Below are 17667 nucleotides of genomic sequence, written 5' to 3' on the forward strand. Positions count from 1 at the left end.
TGTTAATTTTAGGAATTCCTAGTGTAGCGTGAATAATTAAAAACCACCATCTGTATTCTTTTCAAAAGAAATCCTTTTGATGTCTTTTAGAAGTGTTTATTACTTCCTTGGGGTGGGGGATGGAACTAAGAGGAGGGGTGATTTACCCTCTAAATTCTCCTCCAATCTCAGAGACCATTTATAATGGAAAGAAGATCCTTTCCTGAACTTTAAATGTTTTTATCTATCAACCATAATGTAATTTTATTAATAATGAGAAGTTTGCTAATTTGCTTTTAGAAATTGACGGGAAAACTGATGAATGTAGGTTGGTGATTAGATTTTTAATGTTTGGATAATATTTCTTTTAGATTATATTAATCACATTCTTAGAAAATAATTTACAGTAATATTGTTTTGAGTAATATTTAAGGAGTATTTCAGAAGGGTAAAATTTAGAATTGATGGCTTGAATGAAACACTGGATATATAAGAAATAAGTGTATCCTTTTACTGTAACATTGGGGAAGGGCAAAGTCTTTAATACTTGACTGTGTGTGCTCTAACTTGCTATATGTCCTCAGTTATAAACACTTTTAAAGCTATAATTCTCTAAAGGACTTAACCTAAGTAGATTAGATTCTTATTTCTCTATTTTTTCCAAATAATGGAAAATTATTTCTTTTGTTTAGACATAGATGCTCTTGTAGGAGGAGAAGTTGGAGGTCTGGAGTTTGGCAAGTTACCATTTGGTGCCTGTGAAGATCCTATTAGGTGAGAATTTCAACCTATTATTTGAATTATGGGGTTATTTTACTCTTTAAATTTATATTGATAATGACTTTACCATGTTTTCTGATACTGTAGCCTGCTGTAATCAATGTAGTACTGGAAATAGAGACCTGCACCTGCTTTCTTTATTTTATAATTTTACATGAAAACTTTCTAAAATTTACTATCCTTCTGTAATAAGAGTTTGGCAAACTGTGGCCTGTGGGCCATATCTGGCCGGTAGCCTTTTTTTTTGGCCAGTGAGTTCAGAATGGTTTTAAAATTTTTTTTTTAAGGGTTATAAAAGAAGACAAAGAAGAATATAACAGTGACTGTATGTTGACCCACAAAGCCTAAAATGTTTATTCTCTGGCCCTTTGTAGAAAAAGTTTACCAACTCCTGATCTATAATATGATTTTTCAAAATTGAGATATAATTCACCTACCATAAAATTCACTATTTTAAAGTGTACAATTCAGTGGTATTTAGTATTTACAAAGGCTTGCAACCATCATCACTATCTAATTTTGGAATATTTAAATTACCTCAAAAAGAAACTTTTCACCTATCATTTCCCTCTAATCTTCCCAGCCCCTCCAGCCCTAGGCAAATACTAATCCACTTTCTATTTCCATGGATTTGCCTGTTCTGGACATTTCATGTAAATGGAGTCAAATAATATGTGGCCTTTTGTGTCTGGCTTCTTTTACTTAGCATAATGTTTTCACAGTTCATTCATGTTGTCATATGAATCAATACTTCATTGCTTTTTATTGCTGTAAATATGCGTTGTATGGATAATACCACATTTTGTGTATCCATTCATCAGTTGATGAGTTATTTACACTTATTGGCTCTTACATATAACATGATTTTTTAATGTTTGCAAAACATTAACTTCATGTGGATGTGTTACCATTTGCTAATAAACCAGTTTCCAGTTTATTGAATTATAAATAACACCACTTTTCTTTTTTTTCTGTGTCCGGCAACGGATTGCAACCCTCAGTGTTGCCCCCGTACCGGACCAGGGACCGGCAACGGGATTGCAAACCTCGGCGTTGCTCCCGCACCTCGCTCAGCCAGTGAGCGGGAGCCGGTCTGTATGTGGGATCCGAACCCTCGGGCGGGAGCGCTGCCGCGCTTCCCAAGCGGCGCACTATCCAGTGCGCCACCGGGCCGGCCCTAAATAACACCACTTTTAACATACTTTTATTTCTCTAAGATACATTTCTAGAAGCATAATTGCTGAGTTAGGGTATATATGTACAGAATTAGAGCTTTTGGATATATTTTATGTTTTGTTTATTTTAGTGAACTCCATTTAGCAACTACATGGCCTCATCTGACTGAAGGGATTATCGTGGATAATGATGTTTATTCGTAAGTATGTTAAGTACAGTATATTGAGATTTAAAACTTCAGTAGAATTAATGAACTGCCAAATGGTTAGCAATTTTCCTTTTTGTTTACATCGGTTTCTGATAAAATTGGTTGCCTTTCAATTTTTAAAGGTCACTTTTTAGACCAATTAATATCCTGTCAACCAAAGTAAATTAACCACCTGGTTGAGATATAAAACAAAGAGGATTTATTTCAGAATTCCTTAGACTGCAGTATAGGAGACATAGATTCAAGAGACTTTGAAAATGTGCTCCAGAGAACAAAGAGCAGTCTGGGTATTTAAAGGAAAAGACCCAAAAAGGAGGGGGTGGTTCCAAAAGCTGTGATCGGTGCTAACATATGTCAAACAGCCTTGTCCGTAAGGGATTGGTTGAAACAGTTTTTTGAGGTAGGCTTTAGTCAAGCCCCTTCATTTGGCAGAAAGTAGCAAATAGCAGAATCATTAGCAGTTGTTCATCTGGGAATTTGTGGCCCTCTGTTGCCTCTGAATGCAAAGTTCCGTAATGTTCTCAGTTAAGACGTACCTCAATCTCAAGCTGAGATTGCCTCCTGGCTCCATTCTAGGTGCCCTGACCAAACTGACATCATTTTCCCTTGTCAGTCTATTAGAGGTGTGTTTTACCTTGCTGATTTTGGAGATATGGTCCTTATTTCAGGAGTAATGAACAATTTCGGTCTTTCCGTGTTTGAGCAAAGATGTTTCTAAGCAGTTTGGGGTGCAATGCATAATTCTGTTGAACTTTTCTTAGCTAGTAAGAAGCATTTCATGAAATGCTTTGAAGAGATGATGGTCAGAATGTATGGAAATAATATTTGATCACTAAATGTAAATAATAAAGCTTCCATGTCTTTTACTCCTGTATGGTGAAAATAACTTGACAATAGTAGGCTATCTAGGAAGAATGTGGAGAAAGGGAAAGGCAATTTTAGTATCTTTTCTTGCTTGATCCAGTGAGAAATAGGACACATTTTCTTTTCATAATTAAAGTAACTCTGTTGTAGTTGCTGATGGTGGAAGTAACATGAGTGCTCTTAATCAGATAATTTAGGTATAAAGAATTAAATAAAGACTACTATTATCCCATTACTTAAAAATGTAGCCAGTTAACATTTTTTTTTTCCTTTTTGTCTTTTTTCGTGACCGGCAACGGATCGCAACCCTCAGTGTCGCGCCCGTACCGGACCGGGACCGGCAACGGGATCGCAACCCTTGGTGTTGCACCCGCACCTCGCTCAGCCAGTGAGCGGCCGGTCTGTATGTGGGATCCGAACCCTCAGCGGGAGTGCCGCCACGCTCCCAAGCGGCGCACTGTAGCAGTGCGCCACCGGGCCGGCCCCACCAGTTAACATTTTGATGTATATCTTTTTAAAGTTTATTTATACTAATTTGCTTTGTTCATTTAATATATTATTTTACGTCTTTTATGCCAACTAGTGTAGGTCCTTGTTGTCATTTTTTATTGCTGCTTAGTATTCCATTAAGTGAATGCACTGTAGTCTATTTAATTGAGAACACAGGGCACTTTTGATCTTGTGCACATTTTTTGTAGTCTCTTTTCTTATTAATGGTGGTATAAAAAACAGGTTATTTAAGATGATTGTGCATACTTGCTTGTTTCTCATTCCTTTTTTTTTTTTTTTTTTTTTTTTTTTTTTTGCTCCTAAAAAGTTATTTTCTCATTGAGTTTTTAGGGTACATTGCCTGTTCACAGTCACTTTTATATGCATTTTTTGATTATTTTGTTTTGATTTTGGTGTTTGCTTTTGTGGGTTTTTTGTTTTTGTTTTTTGTCTAAGAACTTTGATTTCTTAAGATTTTATTTATTAACTACTTATTTAAGTGGCCTTGTGTATCTGGATAACAGGAAGTTTAAGGGAGGCAGAATGGATTGCTTGTCATTGTATATGTTTTCATTAGACTGCATTTTGATAAGTTCATAAATCTTAAGAGATTTTTATAATTAGGATCTTATGTTTATTGTTTTGCTTTTTAGTGATTTGGATCCTATTCAAGCTCCCCATTGGTCTGTTAGAGTTCGAAAAGCTGATAATCCTCAGTGTTTGCTAGGTAAGGTTTATTATGTTCCTTTCCCAAAATACCACCAATCTGCTTATCTTCCAAATCATGAACACTAAATACATTCTTGATACTTAATTTCAGCTATCAAAAAAAAAGTTTTTTTAAACATTTGTGAATTCCTCAATTAGCACCATGTAGAAAAAAATCTTTGCCAACAGCTGTGAATTTTTTTTTGAATAGTACTCGCAGGACTTCTGTCTTTCAGTTTTAGCTAGTCTGCGTCTTAGAGTTCTCCATTATTTTTTCATTATGTCAGTTTTAATTCTTTAAACTGAAATGATGTTTTAATGCTTTCATGTCACTCCCTTTCCTTCCTCCTGTGGCATAGTCTGCATCTTCTATTCTAGTTAACGGTGTCCTTTTTGCCATTTGTTGTCCCTCTGGACATGTGGTATATGATGGGGAGGAAGGGTGCTGATTTTGACAGTCTGCATTAGAGCCCTTCTGTAGGGTTATATTACATCTGCAAACCTATTTTCTTTTTTTCTTTCCTTTTTGTCTTTTTTCGTGACCGGTAACGGGATCGCAACCCTCAGTGTCGCGCCCGTACCGCGACCGGCAACGGGATTGCAACCCTCGGTGTTGCGCCCGCACCACGCTCAACCAGTGAGCAGACCAGTCTGTATATGGGATCCGAACCCTCGGCAGGAGCGCTGCCACACTCCCAAGCGCCACACTCTAGCGAGTGCGCCACCGGGCCGGCCCCATGCAAACCTATTTTCTGATATGGGAAAAAGGTGTAAATAATCTTATACACTTTACAGGGTTATTTGAAATATCAAGTGAAATTACATAAACGGAAGTACTTTGAAACCACTCTAGCGAGTGCGCCACCGGGCCGGCCCCATGCAAACCTATTTTCTGATATGGGAAAAAAGGTGTAAATAATCTTATACACTTTACAGGGTTATTTGAAGTATCAAGTGAAATTACATAAACGGAAGTACTTTGAAACATGTTAATTGCTATTTTGATAGTATTATTGTATCTCATGTCTGGAATTGTCTTTTCCTTTTTTATTCATATGTATGTCTTTCAGGAATTTTTCTGAACCCATCTCCTCAATGGCCCTTTTAATCTTTTTCCACCTTATATTTAATACATATGAAAATATTCTCTCAATTTATTGTGTTTATCCACGCCATCTTTGCTCCATATTACCTGCTATACATTCAACTGATAGAATTATTAGGTATCTATTGATGACAGTAATGATGCATTTCTCTAAAGCATTATTTTTTCAGTCTCTTTATTCATTCTATGCTATCCATCAAATGCTAATTAGCAATTGCCATTTGTGCTCACTATACAGTAGTGAAGACAAAAATGTATAAGGTAAAATTCCTACCATTGGCAAATTTGTATGGGCTTTAGGGAGACAAGAGACTTGGACAAACCTTGTTTCAAATCCTAGATTCACCCGTTTGGGCAAGTTTCCTAATCTCTTCAAGCCTGTGTCCTCGTCAATAAAATAGAGATAACAATATTATACATTTCATAGAGTTATTGGGAGGATCAAATAAGATTTGGTACATGTGTATGTGTATCACATTTAACACAGTCCCTGTCTTATATTAAATGCACAATAAATGGTTTTTGTTGTTTAATCATTGAATTATTACATTGTTAAATTTACTTACTAGATTGTTTCCTAATATCTTCTTATTCCTCATCCACTGACTTCTGTGATAATTGTGGGAGGACCTTAGAATTGAAAGTGTTCTCATTTTGAGTTACCGTTCCATGATCTCACCCTAGCTCTTTGACTAGTTTTATGACTAGTTTATAAAATTGTTCTACCTTTCTGAAGAAACCCAGAAAATGTTCTAGGTTTATTCAGAACTAGTTGGTGAATTCTAAAACTTAGATGTACTTGTTATTTTATACTTTAGTACTTATGGTTCTTGTTAAGGTTTAATTTCTTTGTGTAAACATACCTCATTGCAGTTCTTTAGAAGATATCAAACCCCATTCCCCTTTATTATAATAATAATAACATTAATATTCAGCAGAAGCTGATACACCTTTATCCTACATAATTTCTTAATCCATTAGAAACGTATTTTTAGAGTTTCTTTTAAATTTTTATTTTTTTTTTTAACAAACTCAGAATTCTAGTAGGGTGGCAGTTGGGGTAGGAAGACTACTATATACATACATTAATGTTCTCGTTACTTATACAACTTAATGATAATAGATACTGTTTGTCTCATTGAGGCACATGTAAATGCTTAATATTTTTAGGTATAATAATTTTTCCTTTAATTCTAGAAGGAATTCTGAGGAAAAACATTTTTAATATCCTGTGACATGAAAAGAAAGGAAGTTAGGAAGAACAAGGTTACTGTTGAAATAAGATTAATTTTTGTCTTCTTTAGCGGAAAAACAGAATGGTTCTTTTTCTACCATATCTTAATAGCTTTTGTGAAAAGACATGTACTTTATTTATAGAACTGATTTCTTTCAGTTAAGTGTCAAAAATGAGTAATGTTTTTTCTATGTAGGTGATTTTGTCACTGAATTTTTTAAAATTTGCCGTCGAAAGGAGTCTACTGATGAGATTCTTGGACGATCCACATTTGAGGAAGAAGGAAGAGGTGACCTACTTTGTTTTAAATGTTACTTTCACATGTCTTACCCTTTTTTTTTCTTTGACACATTTTCCAGCAACTTTTCATCTTTTTTCTTATATTGCATTAAGTTGGAGAAACAAGTTTTGTTGGACTAGCCAGCTGCCATTTCTTTCCAGGCTGTACCCAGAGCTTAAGACATTAAGTGCATTTAATAAGTTCTTTCCACCAAAAATGTAAGATATTTTGAGAAACAGAGTTTTAGAACTTTATTTTTGAAGTTCCCTGGGGAGAATAATTTGTGACACCTTTGTCATTCATGTTTACATATAAAGCTGAGCATGTATGTTTAAATTTTATAATTCTGAGATCACATAACACTAGAGAAAAGAATGATTAAAATATTCTATACAAACATCAATTTACTTATCACTTTAACCTGCTAAGGTTGGTGATATAATTTGTATTTATTCTATTCTTTTTATAGAAATTGCTGATATAACTCATGCTTTGTCAAAGTTGACAGAGCCAGCACCGGTTCCAATTCATAAATTATCAGTTTCCAACATGGTACACAGTGCAAAGAAGAAAATACGAAAACACAGAGGTATAGAAGAGTCACCACTGAACAGTGATGTCCTCAATACTATTCTCTTGGTAACTAAATGTCCTGTCTTTATATGTCTGTATGCATAATTGCTGTTATATATTCAGTCCCTTCTATGTGGCAGGCACTGAATTGAGTGTATAAAATGAGTAAAATAAAGTCTCCATATTCAGAGAATTCCCACTAATGTATTAGAAGAAGAAAAGTACGCGATAGTTAAACAATGCCATATTGCATGTGAGAAGTCTGATGGGGGCGTTGTTAGCAGAGGGTGCATCTGTCTCTGTCTGGGCAATGGGAATCAGGGAAGTCTTCATATGTAGGGACAACTGAGCTGAATCTTGCAGAAAAGAAGGCTTTAGAAGCAGAGGAATAGCAGAGGCCTGAGAGCATGTTAAACAACTCATATTTTGCAGGTTGCTTCCCAGAGAGTGACCAGGGTTAAGACTAGAGAGGTAGCAGGGAACCTGCCATGTTGAAATTCTGGATTTCCTCTTGCAGTTTAATACTATTTAATGCAGAAGATCAGCATGATCAGAATTGTGTTTTTGAAAAGTTCCTTTGATAGCAGTCTAGAGAAAGCTTTATAGTAAGGATTAGAGGGGGATAGAGTGTGAGGGTGATTCTTAGGTACAGCGTAGTATAATGAGCCCAGCCTGGAGCCACACACACCAGGGGTTAATCCTGACTAGTACTACATGACTTTGAACAAATCACTTCAGTTTCCTCATCTATAAAATCAGACTAGCAAAATCTTGTGAAATTGTTGTGAGGATTAAAGGACCTTCTGTGGCACTGCCTGGCATATAATAGGCCTTTGATAAATGATAGCTATTGATCTTGTAATTGCAGTTATACCCATACAGTAAGATAATCTTGGGAAAAACCTTCAAGAGTAATGTAATGAAAACAATACTGGACTTGGAAACTTGATGTTAATCTTATGCCTGCCATTTATCTAACAAGACTCTTAGCCACATATTCAGCTTGTACATTGTAAGATATGAGCAGTGATTTTTAGCTTACGCAGTAGTTTGAGAATAGGGTAATGTTTGTACATGTGCGTAGTACTGGTACTCGGCACAGAGGAGTTCCTCTAAATGTTAAAAATCTGTTGAGCATGTTCTGTAATATGTGTCAAACTATACATAGTGAGAGTAATTACAAGTCGTCAATACCACAGAACACTTTGAAGAACAATAAAAGGACTGAAAATAAATTTCTGTAGAGAAGGCTCCTTAAGAGTCTATCCTTAGAAATATTATTTACACTGTATAGCTTAATTGTCATATACTGTACACTGTATTTTTTTGAACACACACACACTCGTGCACACGCGGAAACCAAGTGGAAAAAACACATTGGTCATTACAGTTTTATACCACTTCCCACTTTCTAGGGGTATCTAATAAAATAAAGTTGTGGGTCTTGAATATCATACCTTTGTATTTCATATACGAAAATCTCTGAATGACATAACACTTCAGATCTATATGGATTTTTATAGTTTTATCTTTTTAATAGCATCAATACTTAATAAAAATTTTAATGGCCTTGAATGATCATGAAATCACAGTGAAGAGATTTTTGTTTTTGCACTGTTCATCTCATAGAGTCAGGTGGTTAATTTTAAGAACAATTTCCAATTTCTAAAATTAGCTCGACACTGAAACCCTGTTTATTTTTCAAGAAAAACAGAAAAAATTAGAATGTAGAACCAACTGGTGAGTACTATAAGAACATTCCCATTGTTTTAACAGCAAACCATTAAAAAGTCAAGTAGTGTCTATATAAGTTATAAAAATCAACAAAATAGGAAGTGTGGTCTAAAACATGATTATGTTCTCTCTCCTCTCAAGTTCCTATTCCCTGACGCTGCTTCTGAGAAACCATTAGATGGAACTACTTCAACAGACAGTAATAATCCTCCATCAGAGATTGAAGACTATGTAAGTTGATTTGGAATTCGACATGAAAATGTTTTAAATCTGGTTTAGTAGCCTAAGTATCTTTTTATATTAAATATCCCCTTTGGAAAATCAAATGGAGATCTTGGCATCCAGTCAAATAATGACCCGTTACAAAATATTGGCGTGGATACATATTTTGGGTAGCAAGAATTTGTCTGGAAACAAGGAAAAAAGCACAATATACTGTGCATAACTTAAATTTCCCTCATTTTAGAATTTTTGTGAAATTGATGTTTTGCATCAGATTCTTCTCTATATTTCAAAATTAGGCAGTGAATGGAAAACTCTTAAATGAAATAAAATGTATGAAATGAAGTAAAATTTTCATGTTTTTCTTATCCAAGTCTTTGAGAAATGAAAGAGTTTAAGTGACAGGTATAGAGATATATCAAACAGTTTATAGTAGTTACTGTTGAGAAGTAAATTTCATGAAGTGAGGGGGAAAATGTAGGCAAGAGTACTTCAAAAAGTTCATGGGAAGATTTACATTACCTTTTAATTCTGTTTTTCCACGAACTTGTTTCAAGTATCCTTGTACCTTTTCAATTTATACAGTTCTGATTTTATGTTTTTTGTTTGGACAACAAGTGTGTATTCATTTTGTAATTAAAATATGTTTAAAACGACACACAAAATTTAGAATACATCTTTAAGATTCTGCAGAAGAAAGTGAAAACTATAACTTTAGCCTCACTCCAAAAAAAAGTGAAAAATCTTGACTTTAGGCAGTGGTATATTAGACATTTGATGAAAGCTAGTTTTGTTAAGATAGGTTAATTTTAGTATTAAAATCTCCCCCTACACACTTTGTGATTATATACATAAAATGTGTTGTTAACAAGTTTTGCTTTGTTTCTTTTTTGTTAAATTTAGACTCTCTACAATCAGTTCAAATCTGCTCCGTCTGACAGTTTAACATACAAATTGGCTTTGTGTCTTTGTATGATTAATTTCTACCATGGAGGGTTAAAAGGAGTGGCACACCTCTGGCAGGAATTTGTTCTTGAAATGCGTTTCAGATGGGAAAACAACTTTCTGATTCCAGGGTAATAACTTCAATTTCCAGTTGTTTAGACAGAATTTTTGTTTGTTAGCATGTATTTGACTTTTGACCCATTAATTCTCCCTTTTTATGAAGTCTGCCCTAAGAAAGTGGTAAGAAACTTGGATGATTTATGTTCATAGGTGTTCACTGCAACAAATTTTATTTTTATTTTTAAAAGTGGTAAGAAACTTGGATGATTTATGTTCATAGGTGTTCACTGCAACAAATTTTATTTTATTTTTATTTTTATTTTTGTCTTTTTTCATGTCCGGCAACGGACCGCAACCCTCAGTGTCGCGCCCGTACCGGACCGGGACCGGCAACGGGATCGCAACCCTCGGCGTTGCTCCCACGCCTTGCTCAGCCAGTGAGCGGGAACCGGTCTGTATGTGGGATCCGAACCCTCAGCGGGAGCGCCGCCGCACTTCCCAAGCAGCTCACTGTAGCAGTGCGCCACCGGGCCGGCCCTGCAACAAATTTTAAATAGGAATACAAAGACGAAACAACCTAAATGTCAAATATAGAAGATTATTTAAATAGATTATGCTGTATCTCTACAGGGGAAAATTATGGATCCATTACACATTTTTCCCAAATTCTTTAATAACAGAAAATGTTTATAATGTTTGTAATAAAGTAGAATATAGTATTGTGTATATAGAGTACCTTCAATTATACTGATATATATGTATAGAAAAGACTGGAAAGAAGTACAGCCAAATTTTAATGGTAGTTTTCCCAGTGTGAAATTATGTTTATTTTGTTCCTTCTACTTTTATATACTTTCTGAGTTTTCTGAAATGAACATGTATTTGTTTTTTCTTTTCTCTTTTTTTTTGGGGGGGGGTGGCTGGCTGATATAGTAAACATATATTTTGTAATTGGAGGGAAAACATTTAGTTTATCGTAAGTTCAGATACTAAACATTACCTATAACTTTTTGGTATAATTTATATCTATAATTAGCTTAATCAAATAGAAGATCTTAGCATATATTTCAGTATTGTGTCGTTTACTCATGCTAAGGTAGGAGAATCATGATTATGAATAATATAATATGGTAATTGATCCAAAAGCATTTACTGTTATGTCATTTGCCAGTCTCTTCTTAGCTGGATTCTCTCTTGGTTCTAACCAGTTTGCTCTGGAACTTATTACAGATCTGGAAACATACTGAATATGATGGGGGACCTCTGGCTGATTGCCAGGAACCTAGTGGTTTAGAACTAGAGGCAGTCCAGAGTCCCACTGGCAAAATAGAGGTGGAGATCTTGATTTTTACAGTGAGAATCCAGTATAATAACTGAAATTGAATGCGTAGACTAATTTACTCTGTACGTTGTGAAATACCGTATGCCAGCTACTTCTTGGGGTAGATTTACAGGCTTTTTCTCATTTTAAGTTTCTAGTGATTAGCCTATTATTTCTTCCTTTCTCTAATTTGCTATTATGCTTCAAAGTATCTATTATATTTGCTGTTTGCGAGTTGTGGACTAGAATGATAAAATAAATTTTGATCTCTTAATCATATGGCTTCCCCTCTGGAACTTAGTTACTTTACCTACAGAAATCTAGTTTTGATTTCTTATAAATATAGCTTGAAACTATGGTAATATAAAAAATAATCATATCTGAAGCAATTTTGCTAAAACTAAGCTCTTTTCTCATTACTTTATTTGATAGATTAGCAAGTGGACCCCCAGATCTAAGATGTTGTTTATTGCATCAGAAACTACAGGTAAAAATTTCCCACTGACAGTATACTTGGTCTTGATTTAATCAGAGCTTATTCTAATGCTAAATATAATAATGGGTTATAGGCTGTTCCCATCATGCTGCTGTAAGTTGTTTATAGTCACTGCAGTTTACAACAAGGTCCTGAGAAGGAGTAGAGAATGAAAATTAAATATAAAAGCTGCAGATAGATTTTAAGTTTTCTTTAATTCAACTATAAATGTTATTTCTGTTTTCTTAAGATGTTAAATTGTTGTGTTGAAAGAAAGAAGGCACGTGATGAGGGGAAAAAGACAAGTACTTCAGATAATGTAATTAATACATATCCAGGGGATGCTGGAAAAGCTGGAAACCATTTGGGGCCAGATAATCTAAAAGACACAGATAAGGAAAAGGGAGAGGTGGGAAAATCTTGGGATTCCTGGAGTGACAGCGAAGAGGAATTTTTTGAATGCCTAAGTGACACTGAAGAACTTAAAGGAAATGGACAGGAGAGTGGCAAGAAAGGAGGACCTAAAGAGATGGCAAATTTAAAGCCAGAAGGACGTCTCCTTCAGCATGGGAAACTTACACTGCTACACAATGGAGAACCTCTCTACATTCCAGTAACTCAGGTAGGATGCACTGGCGCTCTCAATTTTAATTTCTTTATATTGTTCTTTATATAACTTCATCCTATAGGAAGAGATAATTGTTTTGGTTAGGGGAAATTCTTTAAAAAGTCTGTGTTTAAATATTTAAGATGTGAAAGAGAGGTGGAGATCTTGATTTTTACAGTGAGAATCCAGTATAATAACTGAAATTGAATGCATAGACTAATTTACTTTGTATGTTGTGAAATACTGTATGTCAGCTTCTTCCTGGGATAGATAATGCAGTTATTAAATTCATAATTTTGAAGAGTATTTAAGACAAAGTTTCAAGATATAATATGAAATGAAAAAGCAGGATGAAAAACTGCACTAAAAATAACTAAGAATGTTTAAACTCCAGATATACCTCTGGAAAAAATTTCTATTTATAAAAAAATTTTTTTGCTAGAAGGGAAATTTATTTAATATAAATGTGTATATTAATAAAAAAGAAAGATCCCAGATCATCAATCACCTTTGCACCTTAGGAAACTAGAAAATAAAGGGCAAACTAAGCCCATACCTAGCAAAGAGAGTAAATAATAAAAATTAGAGCATAGATAAAAGAAATAAAAAATAGAGAAAAATCAATGAAACCAAAAATTGGTACCTTGATGAGATTCACAAAATTGACAAATTACCTAGATGGACTAAGAAAAAAGAGAGAAGACTCAACTAAAATCAGAAGTGAAAGAGAGGTCATTACAACCAAATTTACAGAAATCAAAATACTGTGAATAATTGTTGGCCAACAAATTAGATCATCTATATGAAATGAACAAATTGCTAGAAACACACCACCTACCGATACTTAATTGTGAAAAAAACCAGAAAGTTTGAACAGAACTATAGCTGGTAAGATGAATGATTATTGTTTTTCAGTTGCCTGATGCAGGCTCCCTTGAGGATTTCTTGCAGGGCTGGTTGTGTGGTGGTGAACTCCCACAGTTTTTGTTTGTTTGAAAAATACACTATTTTTCCTGTGTTTCTTAATAATAGTCTTGCTGGGGACAGTATTCTTGGCTGGCAGTTTTTTTCTATTAGAATTTTGAATATATCATCCCATTTTCTTCTGGCCTGTAGAGTTTCTGTTGAGAAGTCTTGTTAGTCTGATAGGGGCTCCCTTGTAGGTGACTTGATGCTTTTCTCTTGCTTCTTTTAAGATTCTCTCTTTGTCTTTGAGCTTTGCCAGTTTGACTATAATGTGTCTTGGATATTTTTGGGGTTGAATCTGTTTGGGGATCTTTGAGCCTCCTGGATCTGCAGGTCTGTGTCTCTCCCTATACCTGGGAAGTTTTTGGTTATTATTTTGCTGAATGGGTTTTCCATGCCTTTCCCTTTCTCTTCCCCTTCTGGAACACCCATGATTTTAATGTTTGTGCACTTAAGGTTGTCTGCTAGCTCTCTTAGATTTTCTTCATTTTTAAAAATTCTTAACTTTTTTTTAAACTTTTTTTTTGTCTGCATGGGTTATTTCAAGAAGACTATCTTCAAGATCAGAAATTCTTTCTTTTGCTTGGTCTAGCCTGCTGCTTAAGCTCTCAGTCATGTTTTTTTATTTCATTGAGTGAATCTTTCAGTTCCATGAGTTCTGCTACATTCTTTTTTAAGCTATTAATCCTTTGTAAATTTCTTCCTTAACTTGGATTTTTGTTCTCATTTTATTATGTTTTCTGAGTCTTCAAGTATCTCAGTGAGTTTCCTTAAGACTGTTGGCTGAGAATTCCTTTTCAGTCATTTTAAGGGTTTCCTGTTCTATAGGGTCTGGTATTTGAGAATTATTGCATTCCTTTGGTGGTTTCATATTTTTAGTATCTCTTCATTGATGTCTGGTCATCTGGCAGAGCAGTTGCTTCTTCTCTTACTCTGGAGAGGGATTTGAGGAGAGAGATGTCCTCTTCTTCTTCTGGTCTTTGCTGGTGACACTCCTTGTGTTAGTGCAGTTGGCTGGTGGGCTTGCCTACACAGTGGCTTTGGCTACTGCTGTGGCGTCAGGCCACTTTTGTGGGAACCATGGCTGTGGTGGGCAACCATGTGGAAGTGGTGTTTTTGTCATGTTCCTCGCCTGCCTCTGGGAGGGGGATGTTGCCCTTGGCTCTTGCCTAGGCCCCCTGGGCATGCTCTGCCGCTTGCTTGCTTCTGTCTGGGCGAGGGCACTGCTGCCTTCAGCTCCTGCCTAGGCTCCCCTGGGTGTGCTGTCTTAATTTTAATACAGTCTGATCTACCAGTGTTTTTATGTGAATAGTACTTTTTGTTTTCCATTTGAGAAATCTTTACCTACTTCAAAGTCCTGAAGATATTCTCTTATGTTTTCTTCTGGAAGCTTTATTATTTCAAGTATCACATTTTATGTTTGTGATCCACCTCAAATAAATTCTGTATTTGATATGAGGAAAAGGCTAAGATTCTCTTTTTTTTCTATATGGAGATCCAATTTTTCCTACACTATTATTGAAAAGATCTGCCTTTTCCCATTGTTTGCCAGCAATGTTATTGTTGTAAATCAAATGACTGTATGTGTGTTGGTCTGTTTCTGGAAGAGTTATTCTGTTACTTTAGTCTCTGTCTGTTCTTGTGCCAATAATATACTGTTATTATTACTGTAAGTTTATAAGTCTTTCTATCTGGTAGTGTAAATCTGCTAACTCTGTTCTTCAAGATTCTGTTGGCTGTTATATTTCCTTGACATTTTTATATCAATTTCAGAATCAGCTTGTCAATTTTCATACACAAACACATGTAATATTCTCTTGACTGTTCTAGGTCCTTTGCATTTTTATGTCACTTTTGAGAACTAGCTTGTCAGTTTTCATACACAAACACATATTAAAAATCCTGCTGGAGTTTTAATTCATATTTCATTGAATTTATAGATCATTTTATAGAGAATTGATATCTTAACAAATATTGAGTCTATGAAGTATCTTCTATTTTGTTTAAAGTTTCTTTGGATTTGTCTCACCAGTGTGTTAGTTTTTAATGTAGAGAGGTCTTGCATATCTTTTATTAGATGTATTTCAAAGTATTTTTAATTTCTTAAATGTTATTATAAATGGTACTTTAAAATTTCAATTTTTTCTTGATTTATAGAAATAGATGAGTTTTGCATGTTAACTTGGATCTAACAATTTTATTACATTCACTTATTTCTAGTAGTTTGTAGATTACTTTGGGTTTTCCATCTACATAATCATGTCATCTGTTAACAAAGACTTGAAATTCTGATTTTTCAATATTTATACTTTTAAGTTATTTTTCTTATTGCATTGGCTAGGACCTCCAGTACAATATTGTATACTGGGCGTCCTTCTCTTGTTCTATATGATAATCATTGAGGGCATCTGATGTGGATATCATTTATTAGATTAAGGAACTTTTCTTCTGGTCCTAGTTTGCTGAGAATTTTTTTTAATCATGAACAGTTATTGCATTTAATCAAATGCTTTTCCTGTATATTGAGGTAATCATATTTTATTCTTCTTTATTTTGTTAATGTTGTTAATCACATCGATTTATTTTTGAGTTCTAAAACTTCTTATGTTGTGGAATAAATCCCACTTGGGCATTCCCCTTTTTTATATAGCTGGATTTGATTTTTTTTTTTTTTTAAGAATTTTCATATCCTTATATTGATGGTATAATAAGTCTTTCTTTTTTATAACGTCCTTGTCAGAGAAATGTCTCTTTTTCTATTCTCTGAACAAATTTGTATAAGATATGTTTTATTGCTTCTTGAAAATAATTCACCAATGTTTGTAGGGGTATTTTCAGTTATAGGCTTAATTTTAAATTTTAATTTAAAATTAAATTTCTTTAATAGGTATAGCACTATTCTGGTTTTCAATTTGTCAGTTTTGGCAAATTGTGTTTTTCAAGGAATTTTTTGTTTTTCTAAATTTCATATTTACTGACAAAAATTATTTCATGGTATTCTCTTATAATCTTTTTAATGGCTTTAGATTCTATAATGATATTGTAATTATTTATTTATTTATTTATTTATTTATTTATTTATTTATTTATTTATTTATTTATTTATTTATTTTTGTCCTTTTCTTTTTTTTGAGCCCGGCCACACCACGCTCAGCCAGTGAGCGCACCGGCCATCCCTATATAGGATCCGAACCCGCGGCAGGAGCCCTGTTGTGCTCCCAGCGCCACACTCTCCTGAGTGTGCCACAGGCTCGGCCCGATATTGTAATTTTTTAAATTGGCATTTTTATATTATCTCTTTTGTTCATGATTAGTCATAAGGTTTTATTAATTTTATGAATCTTTCCCCCCCAAAAATGACTTTTGGTTTGTTGATTTTTCTCTATTGATTTTGTTTTCTATTTCACAGATTTCTTTCTTTTATTATTTCTTTTTTTCTATGTGAAATTAATTTGCTGTTTTCCTAGCTTCTTGCATTAGAAACTTAAATAATTAATATTTGACTCTTCTTTTCTAATATTTACGTTTTAAGCCATCTCCTTCATTTAGAACTCAAACGTTGTAACTTCTGAATATGTCCTCTTAACTATTGTCTCTCCAATATTTTTTCATACATTTTGACACTTCATCCTCTTGCACAGCATTATAGGAAAATATTTTGAATTACTAACTTACCTTCTGTATTTCATTTGTCTTCTTTAGTTTTGTTTTGGGGTTTATGTAATCACATTTGCATTTCCAAGTTCTTAAAATTGTTCTTTTTCATAAAGAAAATAGTTCTTATGTTGTAAATGCAGTATTCTCTCTCGTCTCTGAACTTTCAAATTTTCCCTTAGAATCTTGGTTTGCCATTGCACACAAGTTGATTATACTGACAAATTGCTATTGATAATCAAGTTATTATTCTGAACTCGCTTTTAGAAAAAGTGCTATTGTAGAAC

At 34.2% G+C, this 17667-nt stretch overlaps 1 protein-coding gene across 2 annotated transcripts in view; it reads left to right on the forward strand.

Moving 5' to 3' along the window:
* The window catches only part of RAB3GAP1 (RAB3 GTPase activating protein subunit 1 (catalytic)), a 110797-nt gene that overhangs the window by 69211 nt on the left and 23919 nt on the right, over window positions 1-17667 (forward strand). For both annotated transcript variants that reach the window (XM_008583492.1, XM_008583497.1), the window contains exons 7-15: window positions 672-753; window positions 2066-2134; window positions 4150-4223; window positions 6740-6832; window positions 7293-7462; window positions 9272-9361; window positions 10256-10428; window positions 12111-12165; window positions 12404-12775. In XM_008583492.1, the coding sequence (XP_008581714.1) occupies window positions 672-753; window positions 2066-2134; window positions 4150-4223; window positions 6740-6832; window positions 7293-7462; window positions 9272-9361; window positions 10256-10428; window positions 12111-12165; window positions 12404-12775 (1178 nt within the window). The remainder of the gene's footprint in view (window positions 1-671; window positions 754-2065; window positions 2135-4149; window positions 4224-6739; window positions 6833-7292; window positions 7463-9271; window positions 9362-10255; window positions 10429-12110; window positions 12166-12403; window positions 12776-17667) is intronic.

This window comes from Galeopterus variegatus, unplaced genomic scaffold, assembly GCF_000696425.1.
Source record: "Galeopterus variegatus unplaced genomic scaffold, G_variegatus-3.0.2 Scaffold98, whole genome shotgun sequence".
Lineage (NCBI taxonomy): Eukaryota > Metazoa > Chordata > Mammalia > Dermoptera > Cynocephalidae > Galeopterus > Galeopterus variegatus.